This window comes from Vidua macroura, chromosome 9, assembly GCF_024509145.1.
Source record: "Vidua macroura isolate BioBank_ID:100142 chromosome 9, ASM2450914v1, whole genome shotgun sequence".
Lineage (NCBI taxonomy): Eukaryota > Metazoa > Chordata > Aves > Passeriformes > Viduidae > Vidua > Vidua macroura.
In genome coordinates, this window is record NC_071579.1 from 5,520,891 (window position 1) to 5,543,398 (window position 22,508).

Genomic DNA, 22,508 nt, shown 5'->3' on the forward strand with positions numbered 1-22,508 from the left:
CTTCACCCTCCTGCAGTCACAGGAGATTTTGCAGTAGCCAGGATGAGACTGCAGGTAACTGGAAGGCGTGGAGGGTCCTGCTGCTTTTGTTGCCTCTGGGGGCAATTGGAGAAAGTCTCTTGTGGAGGAGGAGGTTGTGGTGATGGCTGTGGTGATGGGCAGAGCCGTGTGGGTGAGGTGGGTGACCCAGAGCTCTGTCTCCAGGCTAGGCAGGTGGGCAAACAGCTCCTCTGTGCCCAGTGTGTGCTTTGTGCCTCTGCTGGCTCTGCTGATTTATACAGATCATCAATATGACAATTATATACACCTGCAAATTTAATTACCTTCATTTTCATCTGGTGGTGACAGATTTATGCCTCTGTTCAGTTCCTGTAAATCTCAAAGAAGCTTGACTAGACCCAAAAGTCTTCCCATTATTGCTGTGCACTGGCTGGTCTCTGGCCATCTTGACAAGCTCTTCTTTCAAGAGTGATAAATTCGAGATGCACGGTTAACTTTTTCCCCTTCTACATCTTTCTTCTTTTTTTTTTTTTTTCTCCTTTCTCATTCTGCCTTTCCCATTTTTCAAAGCCTCCCCAAAAAATGGAGCTTGAAATCATGTAAGAGCTCCTAAGCACCAAAGAGTTTATGGTGTTAGGCTGCAGCTGGCAGCAGCCCAGGCCTGCCTTCTCCATCCCTTCCTCTGAGACCAGCACTGTTCCCTCCAGGGCAGGTGGGAGGAAGAGGAGGATTATCTCTTGGAAAAGCTCTTGGCCTAGCTGTGGACAGGAGAGCAGACAAGGTTGTTTTGCTCCTGTTTCACTCCCCGGGAGGGCCATCCCATGTCTCAGAAAACAACAGGTCGTGGCTCTTGCCCCAAGGGAGATGAGGAACAAGTAGCTGTGCTTGTTCCCTGTGCTGAGCACAGAAATTCCAAAATGGCATCCAATTTCCCTGACCTCTCAGCCTCGGCACAATGAGCACTTACACAGATGAGTGTGTAGGAATGAGCTGAAGTTCACCCTTGAGGTGCAGCTCATGTCGTCACTCTGGAGAAGCCCCCCAGGTCCCCTGATGGTCCCACCACCACTGCCTGTCCTCCCCTGTACTATGCTCTGATGCCTTGCTAAGTGCCTGGCAGATGGGCTGGAGTGGACAGCCATTACCTTCCCTGCCAGGCGGTGATGGATGTAAATAGTCCTTTGCCTCCCCGTGAAAATTGCTGTCTGGCTTGTAAAGCTGAAGGGAATCTTGGCAAGTATCTTGAGGCTGTAGGGTCTGACAGCACAGAGGGCTGGGATTTGGAAAGGGGGAGTTACTGGCTGGGTGTTAAGAAGATCACCCCTGTCATTAGGAGGGAGCTGCCCTGGGGTACCCCCTCCCATGAGGCCGTGCCTGGGGGAGCAGAGGGTCTCAACCATTCCCAAAGGGACACATGGATGCAGGATGTATCCTTGAATGGTGGCCTGGGTAGCACAAAGCTGGCTTTGCAGTCACTCTTGAACCCCAAGAGACTGGGCAGTGTGGGGGTAGTGGGTTGTTGTCCCTTGGCATCTGCAGCCAGCACTGATAATTGAGAAAAAAAAAAAAAAAACCTGTTAAAACTGCAGGATATCTATATAGGGTCCCTTTCCCTGCTGCCCAGGTCTGTGCTGCAGGGATTTCTCGACCTAGCATGTGCCTCTGGGCTCTCTGGCTCAAGAGCTGCTGGTGGCTCTTTCAGTACCTTTCGTACTGCTTTCATACTTCATGGTGGACGAGAAAGAACCTTTTGTTGGTTTTTACACTTGTAAATCCTTGCAAAGTGAGAAACAGTGAATTGCCTTTCCCACTGCTCCACGCCTGATGGTTTTACAGGCTTTTCTCATGTCCTCACCCTGTTGTTTGGTTCCTTTACTGAGGAGTCCTAACACGGTTGCTTTCTCCTCTTCACAAAGCCATTTGCAACATCTCATCTTCCTTGTACCCCTCCTCCAAACCTTCCAAGTTTGCCTCCTCCGTTTGGAGATGGTTGACCTGAATATCACTCGCAGGATTCCAGATCAGCTTGCTTTCACCAAGGTTGAGTTTCACCTGCCCACTTCCTTGCCCGCTTTCCTCTTGCACTTCTCAGCTTTAGCTTTGAGAAGAATAAATTTAGCCTTGGTGACCAACTTTGTCATTCACCGCCTCTTCCAGAGTGTTTCTGAGCAGCCAAGGTCCTGACAAAGATCTCCGTGGGGCTTCTTGGTAACCTCCTTTCATTGTGAAAACCAAACCCTTATTCCTCCCCCACCTGGTGGGCTTCAAGAGGGCTTTTCGTCTTATCCCAGCACCACTTTGGTGCTTTGGGAAACTTTGAGGGTCGATTTTGACAAGAACTCTTTGAAACAAGTCTGTCAGATTGGATCACCCTTATCTACTGGCTTACAGTGTTGGGTGACCTGTATTTACTGATGCACCTACAGGTTCCTCTAACAAAGTGTCCAGGGCACAAGCAGAATTTACTGGTCTTTAATTTCCTTGATGCACAACAGCTTTTATAAGAAATTGGGGTTTCCTCTGGTAGGATTTTCTTCTCAAGTTGCTCACCCTTTCGGAGTGATAGTGGTTGTGTTGATGGAGTTCTGCAGTTTGTAGGTGAGTACCATCTGAGCTCAGGCGTTTGTGCCCTCCTTCTCACTGATTTGCTGGGAGTCAATTTAGCCAGGGCAGTAATTTTCCATGGCTGACTGGGAGCCTCTCCATCATTTGGACCCTTTCCACGGAGACCTGATTTTCCCTCCGGAAGAGGTGACATGACAGCATTGTAGGGTGAGATATCAACTACAGATGTGGTCCTTTCTGGGATTTTTATATCAGCATGGCATCTTGGAAGTGTATTCACACATTCTCTTTATTTTGCTTTCGCTCCCTGTCGTGGCTGGGCATTTGGGTTCTTTTGAACATGACCGTGTCACCCGAGTGTTGGGCCAGGAGATGGATTTGCCTCTCTTCCCACATTTCCTCTGTAGTTCACAGTTGTGGCAGATGGGACCGAAGCAACAAGACAGGAGTGAAAATCAAACACCACTGAATCTCCCAGTCTGCTTGTTCTTTTTTCCCCAGCTTTAGGTCAAAATTGAGAAACGTGATGGAAAAATAACCTTGGAGGGGAAGTGGCACAGGTGCGGTCAGGCACGCCCTTGGGCTTGCGGGGAAGAGCAGGGCAGGGGGGGCTGTCACGTTGTAAAGTCAGCAGCTGCAGAGCAAACCCGGCCAGCTCAGCCTCACCAATGATGGATCAGTGTCCTCTGCTCAAAAACTGTTGTGCAGCTCAGTGTCACTCCCAGAGTGATGGAGGGTTTGTTGTTAAAGAAAGGGAGGGGTTAGGGCTCTGGCATATTTGGGACAGAAATCCCAGTTCAAGGCTAAAGCGTGGCTACAGCTTTGAAATGTAACTCCCTGGTGACCTTCCCAAAAGCAAAGGCGCCCTGCATTCCAAGGAGAAACCTGGCTGGCTGTCAGCCATGCTGTGGCACCTCACGCACCTCACCATGGCTTCACGTGTACCAGCCTCACTCACAGGCATCGTGGTGGGGTGATCTCTCTGACCTAGCCTGAGAGTGGCTCCAGGGAGATCACCACTGCCTCACCACTGCCTTTTCCTCAAACCTTTATGTTCACCCATCTTTGTGAGTCTTTTGGAGATTTTCCCCCAGGGGCCCTCTCCCATGAAGCAGGTTCCTAATATATACAGTGAGGTTAATGTTTGCTGGTATGAAAAAGCTGGATTGTCTTGAAAAGGCAGAATGACCTGCAGAATGAGCTGGTTTCCCTACCTGAGACTGGAGACAGGAAAAAATGCAAATGAAATATGGGTAGTCAGTGATGAATTTGAATTTTTAAAGCAGGTCCATAAAAACATTGATATTATCCCATGAATTATCTGTCACTGAAACCCTGGAAGTATAAATGAGTTAAGTATCAAGATAAGCGTTTTGACATCTGAATTGGTAGAAATCAAGGCCTGAGGTCCCAACAGAGAGAGCAAGTGACTCATGGTGGGAAGGTCTCCTGGGTCACTTCAGGCATTGGAGACCCTGGGAGGAGTGCAAGGCTTGATTTAGCTGAGTTCAAGGCCTTTAAAACATGTGATGTGTGTGGTTTAGGCATGGAGCAAAAGCCTTAGTTAATGGGGGACTTAAATTAAAACACAGTCAGGTTCCGATGGAAAAAAAGCAGGTTTAAATGTTAATGAGGAAATACAAGTCCAAGTCAAGATCTGTGCTTGGCTGTATGAAATGAATCTGTGGAGACCAGCATTATGGCAGAGTTCATTTGACTTATTGGAGGCATCTATTAGCGCAAAACGCTTTCAAATGGAGAGGAAAATTGTTTTGCTGGGTGGTTTTTTCATCAAAATGCTGATGTGAGTTTTTGAGAAGAGCTGTTCTCCTTGTGTCCCACCATGCCTGGTCTCAGTGGGGTGATGAGGACATGGGAATAGGTCCAGGTTAGCACCAGGCTCATGGTTTTGGTTTCACCAGCTCATGTGTAGAACTGGGCTGTGACAGAGGTGTTGCCTCCCAAAATCAGGACATGCAGAAGTGCTGCCTCCAGAAGGACTGGGTTTGCTTTGTGTGGGACAGTTGTCCCTAGGGAAATGAGGCTGTTTGGGATAATCAAGAACGAAACAGGTATAAATTCACACACCTCCAGCACCTTGTTTTTTTGTCCTCTCCTCAAATTGCTCCTGTAGAACCTTTCTGTCCCCACTCCCTCCCCTTGCAGATGGTCTGGGAGGGGAGCAGCCACGGCCGTTAAGTTAAAAGCATCAGCTGGGGCCTTTGCAGGCTGCTGCTCCTGCAGATATGAAGGACCTGGGCCACGTTTGATACCAGGTGAATGTGGCACAGCCTAATTAGTGGCCTCCTACTGTTATTAACCTCTGACTCAGACAGGCTATTTTTTAACAGAGGTGCAAGAAGTTAATACTAGTGCTAATGGCTTCCTATCCAAGGCCTTAATGAAAGCTATGCAGGGACCAGGCTTTTCATCAATATCTTTCAAACTTTGAACTTGAAATTATCCTCTCTCCCCCGCCACTTATTTTTTTTAATTTTTGCCTTTCTGCCCACTTTTCTGCCACCTCTGGGACATCCTGGCCCCAGTGTACAAACTGGTCAGCGGGGTTGGCACCTCCAGCTCTGTAGCAGAGCTGACACCCTACAACATCCAGATAAATCATCCCAGTTGGCTACATGGGTCACTGTAGCATCTCACACCAGGTGGGGAGATGTCTGCTTGGGGAGCAAGACAAAGGGAAAAGTGTGAAATCTGTTGGACTGGGAGAAGAGAGAGTAAAGAGATGCTATGTTAGGGAGGAAGCTTGGTCTTGATCTTGCCATGGTCTTGCTTAAAGCAAACTCCAAGAGAGCTTCATCGATGCAGGAAAGCATTTATATGTGTAAATTTTTCAAGTAGAAATGGAGTAGGATAGAGGCAGCTGACATGTTGCTAAGACACTTGAGGAAAGGAGGAGAAGGTCCAAGGCTGAAGCTCTCTCATCCAGGCACTGCCTCAAGAGCCTCTGCCAGGGCAGGAGCAGAGATGGTGGAGCAGCCTTGTCCTGCAGCATGATGGAGGGCTCATAGCCAGCCAGTTTGGGGTGATGGCAATTGATTTCTGGGGTGTTTTCCTTTGTCTCTTGCACTTCTGACCTGTGTGCAATGCAGCTGCAGGGTCATGTCCTGATGTCTGGTGAAAGAGGATAGCGTGCTCAGGCTCTGTGGCTGAATTGTGCTCTTCTAAAACAAGAATCCATTTTTTATTGAAATATATTTTTCTTTTAAAAAATAAGCCTGTTTAAATAAATTTGAAATTATGACAACCTATTTTAAGGCTTAAATTTACTATAATCTATTAATCATTTAAATAACTTCCATCAAGGATTTCTTCTCAAATATTAATGAGCTGAAGGGTGCTGCTTTTACAATGATATGTCAGATCAGGGGGAAAACATCTCTAACTCTAGCTTTCTAAATGTCACAATGTCACATATTTAGTATCTATTATTTTCACTCTTTACAATGGAGCAAATGCTGGTATTTACATTTTTTCCAAATGTCAGTATGTTGAGTTCCTGCTGTGCATGAAAGTTCTTGCCTTAATTACTCATAATTTCACGTTAGCAGGCAGGTGCAGGGAGAGTGTTTTCTTGCATTTGAGCTAGTTCATACGAAGTTAAGAAGCCATGTGGAGTTGGGAAAGCAGGCAAGCTTGATTTCCCCTCTCAGTCCATGAATAAAGACCATGTGGGAGAGGAGGAGATCTGCTGCTTCGAATCCTCCTGGCTCCCAGGAACGGCTTTTCAAAGGGGATCTGTGTCCCTAAACACACAGCTCAGCAGTTAAAGGGAATTCCAAAAGTGCTTCTGGCTTCCTGGTGACTTAACTCTGGGTTTTGCTTCCCATCAGTGTGGTGGAGTGCTCAGCATCCCTGTGCTGGGGACACTCCAAGTGCACTGATCACCGCCAGAAATATGGCCCGTGCTGAGCACAAACAATCTGCCAGTTCACTCACTGTGGCTAATGTTTCTTTTGATTAATCAAATCAGTTTGGGAGGATGAACCTGCTTCCCGATGCAGATTTTGCCCCCCCTCCTCACCTCCCCCGGCAGCCAGCTCACTTAAGGCAGCCTAATGAAATTAATTAACAGCAAATTTAAAATGTTGTTTTTCAGCACTGTAATTGAATTCCAGTTTTCATTTGAAGGCAGCATGAAACAAGCAAAATAAAGATGATAATTTGCAAAGTGAGACGGGTGCCTTCCCATTGCCATCAATGGGGCAGATGCAGGAGGGAAAGCTGTGCCTCAGTGGGAAGCTCGTCGTGTTTTTTCTGGTCATCCCAACAAAATCTGCTATTTTCACAAAAAAAAATAGCTAACAGGCAAATGGCAGGCTTGAGCTGATGGCTGAGGCTGGGGTGGTGTGAGATGGTGATCAAGCCGATCTGGTCTGAGGGGGCCACAGTGATTAAAGCCGTGCCCATCTCTCCTAGGGAGAGGTGCTGGTGTTACCCTGTCTTTAGCTGAGACCCAGCTGTAGGATGTCCCTGAAATTTTGGAGGCAGCCAGGTGAATTAGGTTTGATTTGGCATTTAGTGTCCTAGAGCATGTGTTGTATCTCTGCCTCAGCTGCTCTTCCTGCCTGGGTGTCCTCTACTTCCATGACAGCCCAGCTTTGTCCATCTGTCTCACTGCCCCAGACTCTGGAATTAAAGGTAAATACCTAAAGGAATTATTTAATTTAATACCTTTAGTACCTAAAGGTATTAAATTAAAGGAAAATAGGGTTGCTTGGGCAGAAGCTGCAGGTACCTCTGCAGGTCACTGGGCTAAGTCCTGGGTGGAGAGCTGTAGAAAATGGTTGAAAACTGAAAACCTCTGAAATCACAGCCAGGTTCACGTTTCACTGTTCACAAGGGATGGTAAATATTTTGTCTGCAATAATTTGTGATGTGGTCTCAGTGAACCCATGATGCTGCTGAAAAGTTGTCCTGTATCCTGTGTTCCCAATGTCTGAAGCTGTGTTTTACACGGAGTGCATGAGTGAAACCTGCTCAAATTAGAGCTGGAACAGCCCTGCTGGGTTACTGCTGTCAGTAAATGCTGTCTCCCTGCACCCTAACTGGATTTTTGGAGAGGCCCACATCTGGATTATACCCAGAAATATGGTTTTACTCCTCTTTAGCCCTTCAGGCTGTGATTTATGTGGGGGCAGCCAGATGCTGGCAGGAGGTGACTGGAGGGTGTGCATTTTTTTGGGAAGAGGTGAACATCTCCCATGAAACCTCTGCTCCATGTGTCCCCCTTGACCAGCTTTGCTCTTGCAGAGATCTCAGGCAACACGGATGACATCCCACTGGTGCGCTGGCGGCAGCAGTGGCTGGAGAACGGCACGTTGCTCTTCCACATCCACCACCAAGACGGGGCCCCCAACCTGCCTGGCTTCGACCCCACAGAGGAACCCCAGACTGAGTCGGCAGAGGAGGAGCTGAGGATCCTCCACATCTCTGTCATGGTATGTCGTGGGAAGGCAGCCCCTGTTTCGTTGTCCAGAATCCTGTAAAAAATACAGTGGCTTTTGAAAAGCCATTTATTTCCCCATCTGGCTCCAGGATGGGGAACTGTGCCCACCTTTGGGGTGGTTAGGATGCCCTGGGCACCTCTCTGAGTGGTGAATGCTAAGTGCCTTCACAGGCTGCTTTAAAGCTCTCCCTCAGTTTGCATCACTTTGAAAATACGTCTGTGGGGTGCCTTTATCCCCGGGGGTTCTGTGCTTTGAAGGTCTCAACCACGTTAACCCAGGGTTAATTCCCATTGACTCGTCAGGAGCCCTTTGCCCGGTGCATGGTGCCTGCTGCCCTCTGCCCCGATGCACAGTGTGTGTCACAGTGCCACCAGGCACTGTCGCCACCACTTTTATCAGCGTGGCAGCCCCGTGGCCATGGTTTCATGTGTCGAGGTCGCACAGCAATACTCCACCCAGCTACACAGAGAGAAGGTTTTAAAGACACAGAAAGGAGAAATGTGTAGGTTGGGGGAAAATCTGTGGTGTGTTGTTTTTGGTTATTTTTTTGTTGTGTTGGAAGAAACTTGGAAGAATCCTACATTTTTTGTGCCACTGGAAGATAATTAGCTGGAGACAATGTGTTGCTGAGGCTGCAAACAGGCTGTTCAGTGGTGTCTACCCTAATAAGAGCTTCAATTGCTCTTCCAGATTGCAGCCCCAGGCCAGGTTTCTCCTCCATCATTTGTGCTTGATTAGTCTGAGGGAAAAAAAATTGTTTGCAAAGCCACTCCCAAAAATCTTGCACCATTATCTCAATTTTACTGTCTGTTCCCAGCTGCTCCTAAGAGGGTGCATCTCCTCTGGAGAGGCTGGCCCCACTGGTCTTGATCTTCTTGGGCACTGCTGTATCCCAAGATCAAGGCAGAAGTGCCTGGATGAAGGTTTGTTATCGAGCTGATGAAAAGGATGTCTGCAGCTCACTGCTGTCATACCAAAATGTGCAAATGCAGATTGAGTCCTCCTCTGCCCTTTTTTCCCCATCACTCTCAGCTCTGCTCCAACAGCATCCTTACTTCCTGACAAATAGAGCTTGGCTTTTGTGCCAGGAGTTAGGATCACGTGGCGTTTTCAAGGCTGACTTTCTTTCTTTGCTGTGTGGTTGCCAAGGGAAGAAGTGTGAGCCAGGGATTTATCCATCGTGACCAAGGTCTGCTCGTGGACCAGGCAAGGAGCACTCCCACACCCATCCCGTGCAGGGCTCCTCTCCCAGCCGTCACATGGATGCTGGACTGGGGGGAATAAGACAGAATGGGATTTCTGTGCTCCTGTGGAGGGAAAACAGGGGTATGAGGTGGTGGTCTGATCTCCCCCAATAAGCAGTAGGTAGGGGAGACTTCAGTTCTGGCTTTCATCCTCCTCTCAGAGCCTCTTGAAATCTCAGGAGTCCACAGGCTGCTTTTCCCAGGGATAGTTTGAGCGCTCAGATTATTGGGGCAGAAGAAACTAATTTTCAATGAAATAACAAGTCTCTTTTGTGAACCCACAGCCACTGCCTGAAAAAAATGAGCATCCACCAGATTTGAGCTCCAGCTTGGTCTCTCCTGTTCACCAGCACAGGCGTATGGCAGAGCTTGCTGGTGTTTGGGGGATTTAATGTGCATATAGAGGGTGAAGGAAAGGCAGGAATGCCCTGGAATTCCTCCTACCTGCTCGTCATGCCACCTGCAGGTGGACTTTTTCTAGGGTGATGGAGAGCCATGACAGAGGAGGTCACCTCTGGTGGGGATGGAGATAATTCCCACTTATTTATGGATCGCAGATACTCATAGGAATTGGAGCATGATATAGAATTAGGCTCCCACTTTGCTACTAAAAATTCTGCTCGTCTATGCCAGGCACTTTATACAAAGGCATGTAGTGATGGAATTAGACTGATACAGAGATTAGATATTGGGAAGAACTTCTTCCCTGAGGCCCTGGCACAGGTGGCCTGGAGAAGCTGTGGCTTCCCCATCTCTGGAAGTGTTCAAGGCCAGGTTGGACAGGGCTTGTCTCTACTTTTGGCAAGGGTGTTGAAATGAGGTGAACTTTAAGGTCCCTACCAACCAAAACCATTGTAGGATTCTATGGTTTCTACGATCCAGGGCCAGTTTTCAGCCCCAGCAGGATTTTCTGACTTCCTGGCTGCAGGACTGCTGGTTTGTTTCCTCTTTCTTTTTTTTTTTTTTTTTTTTTTTTTTTTTTGGTTTTTGGTTTTAAAGAAAGTTGGGAAGGAGGCTGGGAGGGTGCATCACAGCTCCATTATTCTGGAAATGAAAGTGGGTTAAACTGTAATGGCCATTAAACTTCGTTTTCCAGCTGCCTCTCCTGCTTCTTATTCAATAATTCCCTTAATGTTTTATCCTAATGGAGCAGATTATTACTATTATTTTATTTTCTCATGATCACCTGTTGCATAGAAAAGAGGAGTGAGACCAGAGCTGTGGATGGACTCCGAGCTCTTAACTGGCTCCACATGCTTTTTCTTGTTATTATTGTTATTATTCTTGGCAGATTGTGCATAAAGGGCCAGTTCGGGGCTTTCATCTCACCACCCACTATCTGTGTACAGTGACGTCTTGCAGGAGGGTGATCCTGGGGACAGTGGCAGGATGGCAGGGCCAGGTGCAGTTTTGGGGTCCATTCCTGTGGGACAGAGCTTTTTCAGCCTCTTTCCCCAAACATGTTCCCCAAACAACACTTCAGTCATCTGCCTGTCTCAAGCCTTGATCTGTTTTAATCTGTGCTGCAATTTCTGCCAGATACCCTGGGAAAATCTCCCAAGATTGAGAGTGACAGCACTGAAACCGGTTGGAAATGGGTCAGAAAAAGTTGCCCGTAGGAGCATTTGCCTGGAATAAAGCTGATCTCTGTTTTCAAAGGCAGGAGAGTGAAACAAAACATGCTTTGCTTTAAATGCTGCTTTTTCATGCCTCGGTGGCGACTTCAAAACTGGTCTAGCCCAAGGCAGGCTCCAGCTGGGTGCTCTTGGGCAGCACTGGGTGCTCCTGGTGCCAGCAGACTCTTGGTGATCGGGCTCCCCTCTCCAACGCCTTTGCTTTGGCCACCCTGGAGCATCCCTGGGGCGTTTGTGTCCCAGGGGATGGCTGATGCCAGTCCCTGGCTGATCCCTGCTTGTACCTGCAGGGAGGGATGATCGCCCTGCTGCTCTCCATCCTCTGCCTGGTGATGATCCTCTACACCCGCCGGCGGTGGTGCAAGCGGCGCCGGGTGCCGCAGCCCCAGAAGAGCGCCAGCGCCGAGGCGGCCAACGAGATCCACTACATCCCCTCGGTGCTGATCGGGGGCCACGGGCGGGAGAGCCTGCGCAACGCCCGCGTGCAGGGCCACAACTCCAGTGGCACGCTCAGCATCCGCGAGACGCCCATCCTGGATGGCTACGAGTACGACATCACCGACCTGCGGCACCACCTCCAGCGAGAGTGCATGAACGGCGGCGAGGACTTCGCCAGCCAGGTCACCCGCACGCTGGACTCGCTGCAGGGCTGCAATGAGAAGGCCAGCATGGACCTCACACCAGGTGGGCTTGGGCTGAGCTGGGTCCTTTCCGGCTTGTCTTCTCTCCACAGTTCCATGCATGTGTTTTCCCTGGAGTGTTTTCCCTGTTGCTCTGGGTTTTCGTTGGGTGTGAGATGTTGGTGGTCCCCTGAAGGCACGTCCATTGCTGGGAGACCTTGCAGCCAGTGGAGGGCAGTTCCTGCTGAGTGGGACGTGGGTGGGACAATGCAGCTTAGTGGTTTCCGTGGCCTGGCAGAGAACCAGAATGGGGTTCCCTCCATGCTATCCCATTGTGACCCCCAAACTTCCCTTCTGTATCCCCAGATTTCTGCTGTCTTCTTCAGGTGAGGTTTTTAGTAGCAAATTTTTACTTGCCATCAGTATGATTTGGAGTTAACACTGCCTTCTGATCACCAGCAGGGATTCTTTGAGGCTTATAACAAACCTGTTCTTTGGTCATATCACTAATTGAGCTATCCAACTAGAGCCTTCCCAACTGAGACATAATTTGGGAAGATCATGGTGTGGTGCCTGAAGCTCTCCTGAATATGAAGGAGTGCCCTGAGAGGCTGAGTGTTAAATCTCAGCTTTTGGCTAGTTTGGTGGAGGTGCCAGTCCTTTTCAGGATTTGAACTGCTCATGAGTGTGCCTTGGGGGCAGCTCAGCTCATTGGCTTCAGCACCTTGATCACCTTAGGATGATTTGGAGATGGATCCAAGGAAACCTTTCTCTCACCTCCCTCCCTTTTAAGTCTTCATCCCTGAAATATTTTGCCTTCAATTCTTCCTGCTCAGGGAGCGATAACGCCAAGCTGTCCCTGATGAACAAGTACAAGGACAACATCATTGCCACCAGCCCCGTGGACTCGAACCACCAGCAGGCCACGCTGCTGTCCCACACCTCCAGCAGCCAGCGCAAGCGCATCAATAACAAAGCGCGAGGTAGGGCGGTCCCTGGGGTGGATGGGGCGCCTTGGGCTTCCACCCACCCACATTCCAGCCACCCACCCTCTCCTGGGATGGAGAAATAGGACCAGAGCATGAAGACAGCATGGGAAAGAGGGTTTGGATGGGGAGAAACAGAACATGTGGTGCCTGCAAGGATGCAAGTGATGTTGGGCTGGTTGGTTACAAAGATGCAGATGGTGTTTGCCCCAGTAAATACTACAGGATACTGGCACAGCCATGGGGAAAAGTTGCAAGGTAACACGTGGCGGGGGGGTCTGCCTGTGTGTGCTGGGAAGGGGAACAGATGCTGTCCCTGCTGCACCTGGCAGATGGAGCTTCTGGTCTGTAGTGCAAGGCTTTCCCTGAAGGGTGGTGTAGGATGCCAAGGTTTGGGGTGGCACGGTGCCAACCCCTCCATGACTACACTCAGTGTCCCCTGCAGCTGGCTCAGCATTTCTCAACCCCGAGGGGGACTCGGGGACAGAGGCAGACACCGATCCCCAGCTGACCTTCTACACGGACCCCTCGCGGAGCCGGAGGCGCAGCCGAGGTGGGTGACGAGCCATCCCTCTTGCCTTATTTGTCATTGCTTCTCTGGGTTTGGAGACCTTGCATTGGCAAAAAGATGGAAACCCAAGTGCAATCCCGGCTGCTGCAGGCAGGCACCAGTCCCTGGTTCGCAGCAGGCTGCTGCTGCTCTCCGGTGGAGTTCCTCAGCAGAGGATGAAATACATTCTGATGTTTTGCTGGAGGCTCCTGACGGGCACTGGTGTATATTACTGAGTAACACGCTTCAAAGGCTGGCCCGTGTTTTCCCATGCTGCTGCTCAGCACCGTGCTCATACCAGCTGTACGTGCACCAGAAGATGGGGGCAGCCTCAGTCCCCAGGCAGGAGGCTTGCCCCACTGCCCTGCTCTGTCCCTTTGGGAGGGTTCGTCTTCCCAAGAGGAAAGTTAGTGTCTGTTTTCCCTCATTGAGCCTTGTTTGCTGGATGATGCCTTGTTTTTATGGGAATGGCAAGACTGGGAGCCATCTCCTTCAGCTGATGCTGAAGGCTCATTCAGGCTTTGTCTCCAGACAGTTTGTTTTCCACTCAGTTTCTTCAGCTGAAAGATTAAAAGTCAAAGACCTGCATACCCTGAGCAGTTAGGGTTCTCTATTGCTTTTTCAAGAGCATCAATGAGCCTGTTGTCATGACAAAATTAACCCGAATGAAGTGCCAAGAAGGAGTGGGGAAAATCAAGATACTGCATTTACCTTTTTTCCTAATACCACTGCTCTGCTTTAAAGCTCTGCTGCTGCAAAGTTCTCAGCATGCTGCACTGCAGGGTGTGGAAGAGCCAGGGCTCTGGGGGATCAGGAAGGTTTTGGTCACAGCAGGAGAGAGGAATGGAGAGTCCCATGGCAAAGGCTGCTTCATGTTTTTCAAAGTCCAAAGTGATTCCATTTGATTCAATTGATGCTGGATTTCCAGGGGTCTGGGCAGGGTCTCTGCATCCTGAAGTCCCCTGGCTGCACTCGAAGATTTTCCTGGGTGCTGCAGGTGTCGGGTTTGACTGTGCTGCTGTGTTTTGCAGTGGGGTCCCCCCGAAGCCCTGTGAACAAGACCACGTTGACCCTCATCAGTGTGACGAGCTGTGTCATCAGCCTGGTGTGCTCTTCCCACATGAACTGCCCCCTTGTCGTCAAGATCACCCTCCATGTCCCTGAGCACCTGATCGCCGACGGTGAGCATGCTGTGGTCCGACCCATCCCTTCCTGTGGGGTTTGATGGAGGAGAGGGGGAATGATGGACAGGATGGGTGCAAGACAGGAGGGACAGGTGTGGATGGAGGGCACCAGTGTGGGACAGAGGGAATGGGCATGGGATGGGGGGTGGGGATGGGGGGAAAGACAGAGGGGGATGCAGAAGATGGGTCCATGACAGAAGGGACTGGTGTGAGATGGGGGGTACCATGTTGGGAGCAAGAGATGGAGTGCTAGAGGATGGAGGGGATAGGCACAGGACAGAAGAGACAGACACAGGGTGATGATGGCTGTTGTGGGACACAGGGCTTGCTGCAGGATGGAGGGACGGGCACAGGGCCAAGGAGATTATTGTGGGTTGGAGGGGAACGCATATGGGATTAAATGGACCATGACAGGATGGAGGACATGGTGGGACAGAGGGATCAGACCTCAGTGTGGGACCAACGGGAGGGGTGTGGGATGGTGATGGCTGCTGTGGGACAGAGAGGAAAGGCACAGGAGAGAAAGAGCTGTCATGGGATAGAGAAGAGAGGTATGGAGTGGGGCGGGGGCTGTCATATGGCAGACAGGGTGGGCACAGGACAGAGGATTCCTTGTGGCACAGGGGGACTATTCTGGGACAGAGGGTACTTTCTCAGGATGGAGTGAATGGGCAGGGGGATGGAGGGATCCATCACAGGATGGGGGGCAAACATCACGGGATGGATGGGATGCAGGGCACCATCACAGGATGGAGGGTACAGCAGCAGGTTGCTGTCACTGACTCCCCTTGTCTCGCTGGCAGGAAGCCGGTTCATTCTGCTGGAGGGGAGCCAGCTGGATGCCAGTGACTGGCTGAACCCAGCACAGGTCATCCTCTTCTCCCAGCAAAACTCCAGTGGGCCCTGGGCCCTGGACCTCTGCGCCCGGCGCCTCCTCGACCCCTGTGAGCACCAGTGTGACCCTGAGACTGGTGAGTGTTCCTGAGTCTGGGGTGTGTGGCAGCAGCTCTCTGGCCACAGAGAGTAGGCACAGACTTTCCTGGGCATTTTCCCAGGGAAGGCTGTGAGAAGATCAGAGAAAAGAATGAGAAACAATTCTTATCTCCACTTGTTGCACCTGCTGTTGTGCACGTGTGGAATGTGTCATGGAGATTTGTTTACCAAAAAGTGATTTCTTAATTAGACACTGGATGGTGTTTGGATTGATTGACCAATTTAGGTCAAAGCTGTACTGGACTGGCTGGAAGGGTTACTGGGTTTCTTAATAAGTATAGCATAATATAGCATAGGATGATATAATAAAGCAATTGATCAGCCTTCTGCAATCAGGGAGTCAAAGCAAATTATTACCCAGCTGGGGGCCTGTGGAGACAGGGGCAGGTTTGTGAGTTCACCTCTGCCTCCCCCAACCCATCTGTGGTGGGAAGGTGCTTTCTCACCTTCTTCTGGTACAACAGGGAGCTGCTGGGTGTCCTGGTGTGGCTGCAGGCTGCACTTGGCAGGGAAGCACATGGAAAGCCTTCCCATGTGTGTTCTCCCATGTTCCTGATGTCCCTGTCTCAACAGGGGAATGTCTCTGCTATGAAGGTTATATGAAGGACCCTGTGCACAAACATCTCTGCATCCGGAACGAGTGGGGAACGAACCAGGGGTGAGTGCCCAGGCTTGGAGTGTCCTCACATGAGCTGCTGGGCTTCCACAGCTGTGGGAACTTCTGGGCTAGCAGAGTTAGAGGCACTTCGGTGAATTGTAAGGTCAGCACACGGCTGGGCTCTGCAGCGGGTCTGCGGGAGGTGAGGATTTCTGTTCTTTGAAATAATCAGGGATGAGGTACAAGAGGCCATTGTCAAATTTCAGAGTAAACACCCCCTGGAGAAGATCGAGGTTGTTCCTCCCGCCCTTGTGTGCACTATCTTGGGCATCCTGCGCTTTGTGGAGCTTTCGTTTTGGGTGTGTGAGGCATCAGAGGAGGGCTGAGGTCCCCACTGAAAACTGGGAAAATTAAATGCTTTGATACTGTGGCTGAGGGAACAGAGGAGTCACCATCTGCTCCAAGCTTTACACACCTGGAGGTGGTAAAGGAAATTTTTCTGATGTTTCAGCAGCAATTTGGTGGTGGATTCCAAAAGTTCCCATCTCTCTGAGACCCTCAAGGGGGTGCTCCATCTGTCCCTCAACAGTCGTGGGTCTGTGACGTGCAGCTGGGGCCTCCCAGGAATGGCTGGAGGTGGTGTGCAGAAAGCCAAGGCATCCCCAAATTCAGAGGTCCCACATGCATCGGCACCTCCAAACCCTCGTTTTCCCCCCTTTTCTCATTACGCCGCAGCTGGATCGGTGGTAGCCCTGCACGTGTCAGGATGCCCTCTCTGAAGTTATTAGTCTTCACAGTGGGAAGAGAAAAATCATCAAAGGCTGGGCTTGGCGTCCCCCCTGCCATGTCGCTGCGCCGGGGGCTGGCAGCGGTGGGGGGCTGTCGGTGCCAGCGCAGCCCCGCTGTGTCCCTTTGAGCTGGGGCCCTGGGGAGAGCACTGCTGCTCCATCTCCAGCCCCCTCTCTGTTTTTTATCATTTTAAAGGCCATTTAGCAACTGAACACAGCGTGGAGCACCAGCTGTGTTAGACAAGTTGTTGCTCTGGGTGCCCTGAGCTGGGGTGATGTTCGTGGCACAGGTGGCCCCACGCTGGGGATGTGCTATGGGGTGTGGTGATGGTCCCCAAACCTCTGTGAGGGGTGGGAAAATACAGGCAGAAATACAGCTCCTTGTCCTGTTTGTCCCCAGGGGCCAGTGTCCAAGAGGAATGTCCCCAGCTCCTCTGTGCAATCTCATAAGAGGCAGTGAGTGATGGGCTGGGGTGTGGGGGAGATTATTCCCATGCCAGGGTTTGCCTGTTTTGGGAGGTGTTGTGTTTAGGAGTGTCTCACGGTGGGCTGGAAAGAGCCCACAGCCACCCATGGCCACGTATGGTTTTGGTGCCAGCCTCTGCCTCCATCAGAGCAGTGTTGGACCCACCACCTTGCAAAAAAGCAAATTGGCAAATAACTTTGTCCATCGAAGCTAGTGATAAAAATTGATAAGCACTGTGGAGAAATGTTTACTTCCTGACCCTCTGCTTTTCCTTTGCTCCTGAGTGTGGGTCTGCAGCTTCATACTTTTCTTCCACACACACTGCTCTTCTCCAGCTTTTTTCCTGATTTAGCTGCTTCACTTTCTTAAGGCAAAGTGGAGAAAAAGATGCTGCTTTCAGGTAAATTGGGAAAAAATATAGATGTAACAAGCAGGAGAGAAGCCAAGGGCAAGAAGCATCAATGCATGCCTGAAGTCCCTGGACCTGTTTGCATCACCTGACCCAGCTTTGGTGTCAGCAATGCCCACCTGAAAAGTGCTCAGGACCTCCCCTGTTCCTCTGGGGGATTTGGGGCTGCTTTTTTAGACCTATCTCCAGCCTGATGCTCCCACAGGAGCCTTTTCTCTGCCTTTTCTCCTGCCACAGGAGTCATACCTGGCCAGGATACATCTTGTCTTGTGTTTCTTCTTCTATACCAGAGTTGGCTATGACAAATTATGTGCAGCATTTTCAAAATATTTTTCTGTTTGGGGCAGAGAAACCTGGCAGTTCTCTTTTTCCCCAAGGTGCAACACAGCCTTAGACCATGGTGGGTTGTCAAAGTCCTTCTGCCCTTCTCTGGGCTCTTGAGAAGGCTCCAATGCTGCAGTGTCACCATCCTTAGAAAATTCCCTCAAGCCTCTTGCAACAAAATGCAACAAAACTGCATTTTGTGTTTTTTTTCATTGAACTTGTCAGATTTTTGTTTCATAAAATGGTGGCAGCTGAAACCACTCTTCACCATCCCTACCCACAGCTTCCACTATTTTTAGGGGCTCTTGAAAGCATGTTCACACTATGCATTGTGATGCTGAGGGCAGCTTGGTGTTTAATGAGAGTTTTTTTTCCTTTTCTATTTGTTCCTGATGTCCAGGTGCTGCTTAGTGCAGCTCTGCCTGGAAGGGCTTGTGATGGTTTTGCATGACCTTTTGGCCTCCACAAGGTCATGACTGATGAAGTCTCTTTAGCCTAGGAGAACCATCTTGTCAGAGCCTGTTTAACTGAATAACTTGCAGCTGTAAGCTTGTATTTATGTTTTTTGGGGTAGAGGTTGAGCTGCTGTGCTGTCTTTTGTTGGGCCTATCAGCTCACTCCCAGTTCCAGCCCAAGCAGGTGGCCTGCAGGCTCACCTGAAAGAGATGTCTGCAAATCTTCTGCTCTCTCCCCCCATCTCAAGGTGAGATCAGCTGTGCCTGAAACATTTCTGACTACTGTTTGTCTAATACGCTCTGAACCCTCCAATATTGGAGTGATGTGCTGCTGCCATGGGTCAGTCCCCAGAGAAACCACACTGGCGCTTGGTCAACAAAGCAGGATTTGCCAAATCCCTTGGCAAACATGGGAGTGATGTGTTCTGGATATGACCTCCTCTGTTTTCCCCAGGTGGCCTTTTTGTCTGAAAATTCATTTCAGCCCTTTGGTTTAGATAGTTTTGCCTTGGTTTGTTTTTATTTACAGTGATGACAAGTTGTCTTGGTGTCTGTTCACTCAGTAGCATCTAATTTTGCTCATAAAGGCGAGCTCATCTTTGTACTTTATTGGTGATGGCAGTGAGAAGCTTTTTGTGTTGTGTGTATTTTGGGTACCAGACTGAGATCCACACCTCCACACTGCTTCTTTTACCCAATATGTCCGGACCCTAAATCTTCAGTTTTTCAAAAACTCAGATGTTTTTGATCATGGATAGCAGATACATTTGATCAGCTACTTTTTTTTTTTTTTTTTTTTGGTGTGTGTGTGCTGATCTTCGCCTGTTTTAAACAAATCTGTCTGGTGCTGTTTGTGTGCTCACAGTCTGTCTCCCTGCTTTGATATGCATTGTTAATTAGTTGCTTTTCGAATCTTACTCTAATGTTCCCTGAGTAGGATGCAGTTTCTAGCAATCCTACCAGCCACACTTCATCTTTGCTCATCAGACCAAATTTCTGCAATTCTTTTTGTGGGATAACTTGGCCAAAAATCAAATCAGCACATTCTGTCTTCAGTTAATAAACTGTTACCTGCCTGCATTTGTACTTTTTCATCCCAGCCCTCAGATCCATCTTGCACGTGGCTTTCCCCTCCCCACCTTGCACTTTTCAGCCTCCCCCGATGGGATTTGAGGTGCTCTGCATTTAAGGAGTCTTTATCAATGTGCTCTTTCAACTTGTAATGGGCTTCACCCTGGCCTGGGGAGGTTTTAAGGCAGTTTAAGGTGATATGGTGAACATGTCAGGCTGGGTGCTCTCATCCTGCTGTAACTGTTGGGAAACTGTCCCACCCCAGTCTTGCTCCCCACCCGCAGCCTTGCAGATGTTTTTTTCCAGGACCCGAATTAGTGCACCAGCCTGTGCCCTGCTCACCCAGCTCCCCTCCCCTCCCCATCCCGCCTCTTCCACACATGATATCCCCATCCTGGCAGTGCACCTGCTCCTCTTATCCCATCCCCATCCCACAGAAGAGTGAGGGACACACTGAAGTGACAAGTACAGCACTTTTCCTGCTTAAAGCCTTTATTTTTCTCTCTCTTTTTCTCCCCGCACCCTTTTTTCTATATATTCTTTTTTTCCTTGCCTCTCTCCATACCCTGCTGTGTGCCTCTGCCTTGCAAGCTGAAGCCTGATAAAAAGCTCCTGGTTCTTTCAGATCCTTTCACTAAACCACCCATCCACCTCCTCCTCCTGCCTCATTCTCCTGCTAGATTTATGGGCAGCCCAGGGAGAAAGTGCCAGCATTAGCATTTTTAATGAAGAGCTGCTTGCAAGGGATGGCAGGGTGGGAGGGGCGGGAGGGGCTGGGAAGGGGAGAGGCATCAGCAGCTGAAACACAAGCAGAGCTGTTGCAAAGCAAAGTGAAGTTGGGGAGGAGCTGCCATGGGCATTGGCGATGTCACTCGATGCCCCGGTGCCATCTTCTCTCTGCTCTTCTGCCATCAGGGTGGTTCTGGGCCTTCATGAGTCCTGGGGTGCAGCAGGTGCTGTGGGGGTGCTCTGGTCTGCTCACCCTGGCATGGCCATCCTTGTGCTGTGCACTGGTTGGAAACCCTGAAAAGCACAGGAGCTCAGGGAGTCAGATGTGAAGTCACCTATTCCAGCGTGTAACCACTTTCTCCTCCAGTGACATTTCAGTCACACTCCCCTGCAGCAACTTCTTGTGCCTTCTGCAGAGACCCTCTCTGCAGCCCCTCCAGCCTCTTGCCAGCTCTCCTCAACCCAGCTGCTCCAGGTTAGCTTGTGGTGCTCACATCCTGCCAGCTCTGGGCTTATTCCTCACCCCGCCCATCTTGTCTGGAAGAGTTTTGCAGGCAGCGGGGACAAGCTGGAGCACAGTTCTTGATGCTACAAGTCAGTCTGGCCTCATCCCCTAGGGGCTGCAATTTAAGCATTTAAGCAATTTAAGCAGGGCCCTGTTGAGCTGGTTCAAAGCATTGCCAGCAGTGCCAGGTTTGGAGGGCTTAGCCGGTGTTTTGTGAGCTTCCACTCAAGCCCAGATGTGGAGCAAAGCATCCAGATAATGGTCCATCTAGAAAAGCTGAGAGGCTTAAGATTGTCCTGGGGATCCACTGGCAGCACTTTGGCCTTGGGAACTTGCTGGCTGAGTGTGGGGAATTTGCTGGTTCTCAGGTGCCCTGGTAATTCCCCATTTTGTTGTTTCAGATGCTTACCTGAGTGCCAGGGCTTGCAAGAAGCTGAGAGCTGTCATTTCTGGCCCATTTAATCCAACCTGATCAGATGCAGAGCTGCTGATCATTCCCACTTTTCTTTGTAAGCTCTGAAGGCCATGCAACCCTGACTCTCCCTTGCCACGTAGGGATGTAGCTAAAGGCTGAACATTGCATTTAAGGGGCTTTTTTTTGGCCCCCAGTAAGGGAAAAGTGTGGCAGGCTGAGGAGATGCCACACATCTCCCTTCCTGGAGTACAGAAACGTCTTTCCTGGATCAAAGCCATCATAACTTTTTACAAGGACCAGGGGTAATGGGTTCAAACTGTCAGAAGGCAGGTTTGATTAGATATTAGGATGAAATTCTTCACTATGAGGGTGGTGAGGCTCTGGCACAGGTTGAGAAACTATAGCTGCCCCATCCATAGAAGTGTTCAAGGCCAGGGTGGATGGAGCTTGGAGCAAACTGGTCTAGTGGAAGAGGGGTAGAATGAGATGATCTTTAAAGCCCCTTCCAACCCTGGCCATTCTGGGACTCTACGATTGCAGGAATTTTAGCCACATTTGGAAATTGCATCCTAGGTGGACGTAACATGGCTTGGGTGCTGATTTTAATCTCCCAGGTGGGTCCAAATACACTGGCTCCACGTCCTGGGTGTGTTGGCATCCATGGGCTCATACATGTGCCACCAGGCAGAGGTCTGGCTTCTATAGCACCTGGCCCAGCACTGAGCTCTGCTGCAAGCCAAGAGCAGCTCTCCACAACCACTTTTCCACCTGAGTTGATGGGGAACAATGCCTCGCTTCTATACAGACTCTGCCTTTGTTCCCAGCCTGACGTGCTTCTCAGAAGCAAGAATAAAACCCATCTGCGGGAGCACTGGAAGGTGGGGGAGTGAAGCATTCAAGGTGCTGGTGAGACACAAGGAGCACATCTCTTTCTGGGTGAAGCTGACCTCATTCAAGGCAATCCGATTGTGGGCTGAATGTAATCCTCGGCTCCCAGCTGACCAGACAGGAAAACGGCATTGTATCCCAGCAAAGGAATGCTGTAATCCTGCTGTCAGGATTTTTGTATTATTATTATTATTATTATTATTATTATTATTGTCCTTGCTGAAATAACTTCAGATTCGAAATTAAACTGCTTGTGCAGGAGAGCTGTAATTGCCTTGAGAGAAGATCCCTGGGCTTGTCGCTGGCACCTGACACTCTTGACTCTGAATTTTAGCAGCAGTGATGCGATGGGATGGAAAATCTCTCCTCAGCTCTGAGCTCTTGCAAACGGGATTTGGAGTTTTAGGGTTTGGGAATGGGGTTCATGTTGCCTCATTCAAAGCCCAGCATGGCTGGGTATCTTGTCTGTCTCACTCTGCAAGTGGTGAGACAGGGCTGTGCTGCTGGGGGTTCGTGTCCCAAAGGTGCCATGGCCATGGGTGTCCCACTGAAAGGCACCAGCCTCCAAATCTTAGTGGCTCATCACTCATCACCCTGTGCTATCTACAACAGCAGG

The 22,508-nt window shown here is 49.9% G+C and overlaps 1 protein-coding gene across 1 annotated transcript in view; it reads left to right on the forward strand.

Annotated features, from left to right (window-relative positions):
- Positions 1-22,508, forward strand: part of ASTN1 (astrotactin 1) — a 54,890-nt gene that overhangs the window by 12,474 nt on the left and 19,908 nt on the right. The window contains exons 2-8 of the mRNA XM_053984957.1: positions 7,837-8,024; positions 11,202-11,595; positions 12,368-12,514; positions 12,963-13,070; positions 14,099-14,248; positions 15,055-15,222; positions 15,818-15,902. Of these exons, the coding sequence (XP_053840932.1) occupies positions 7,837-8,024; positions 11,202-11,595; positions 12,368-12,514; positions 12,963-13,070; positions 14,099-14,248; positions 15,055-15,222; positions 15,818-15,902 (1,240 nt within the window). The remainder of the gene's footprint in view (positions 1-7,836; positions 8,025-11,201; positions 11,596-12,367; positions 12,515-12,962; positions 13,071-14,098; positions 14,249-15,054; positions 15,223-15,817; positions 15,903-22,508) is intronic.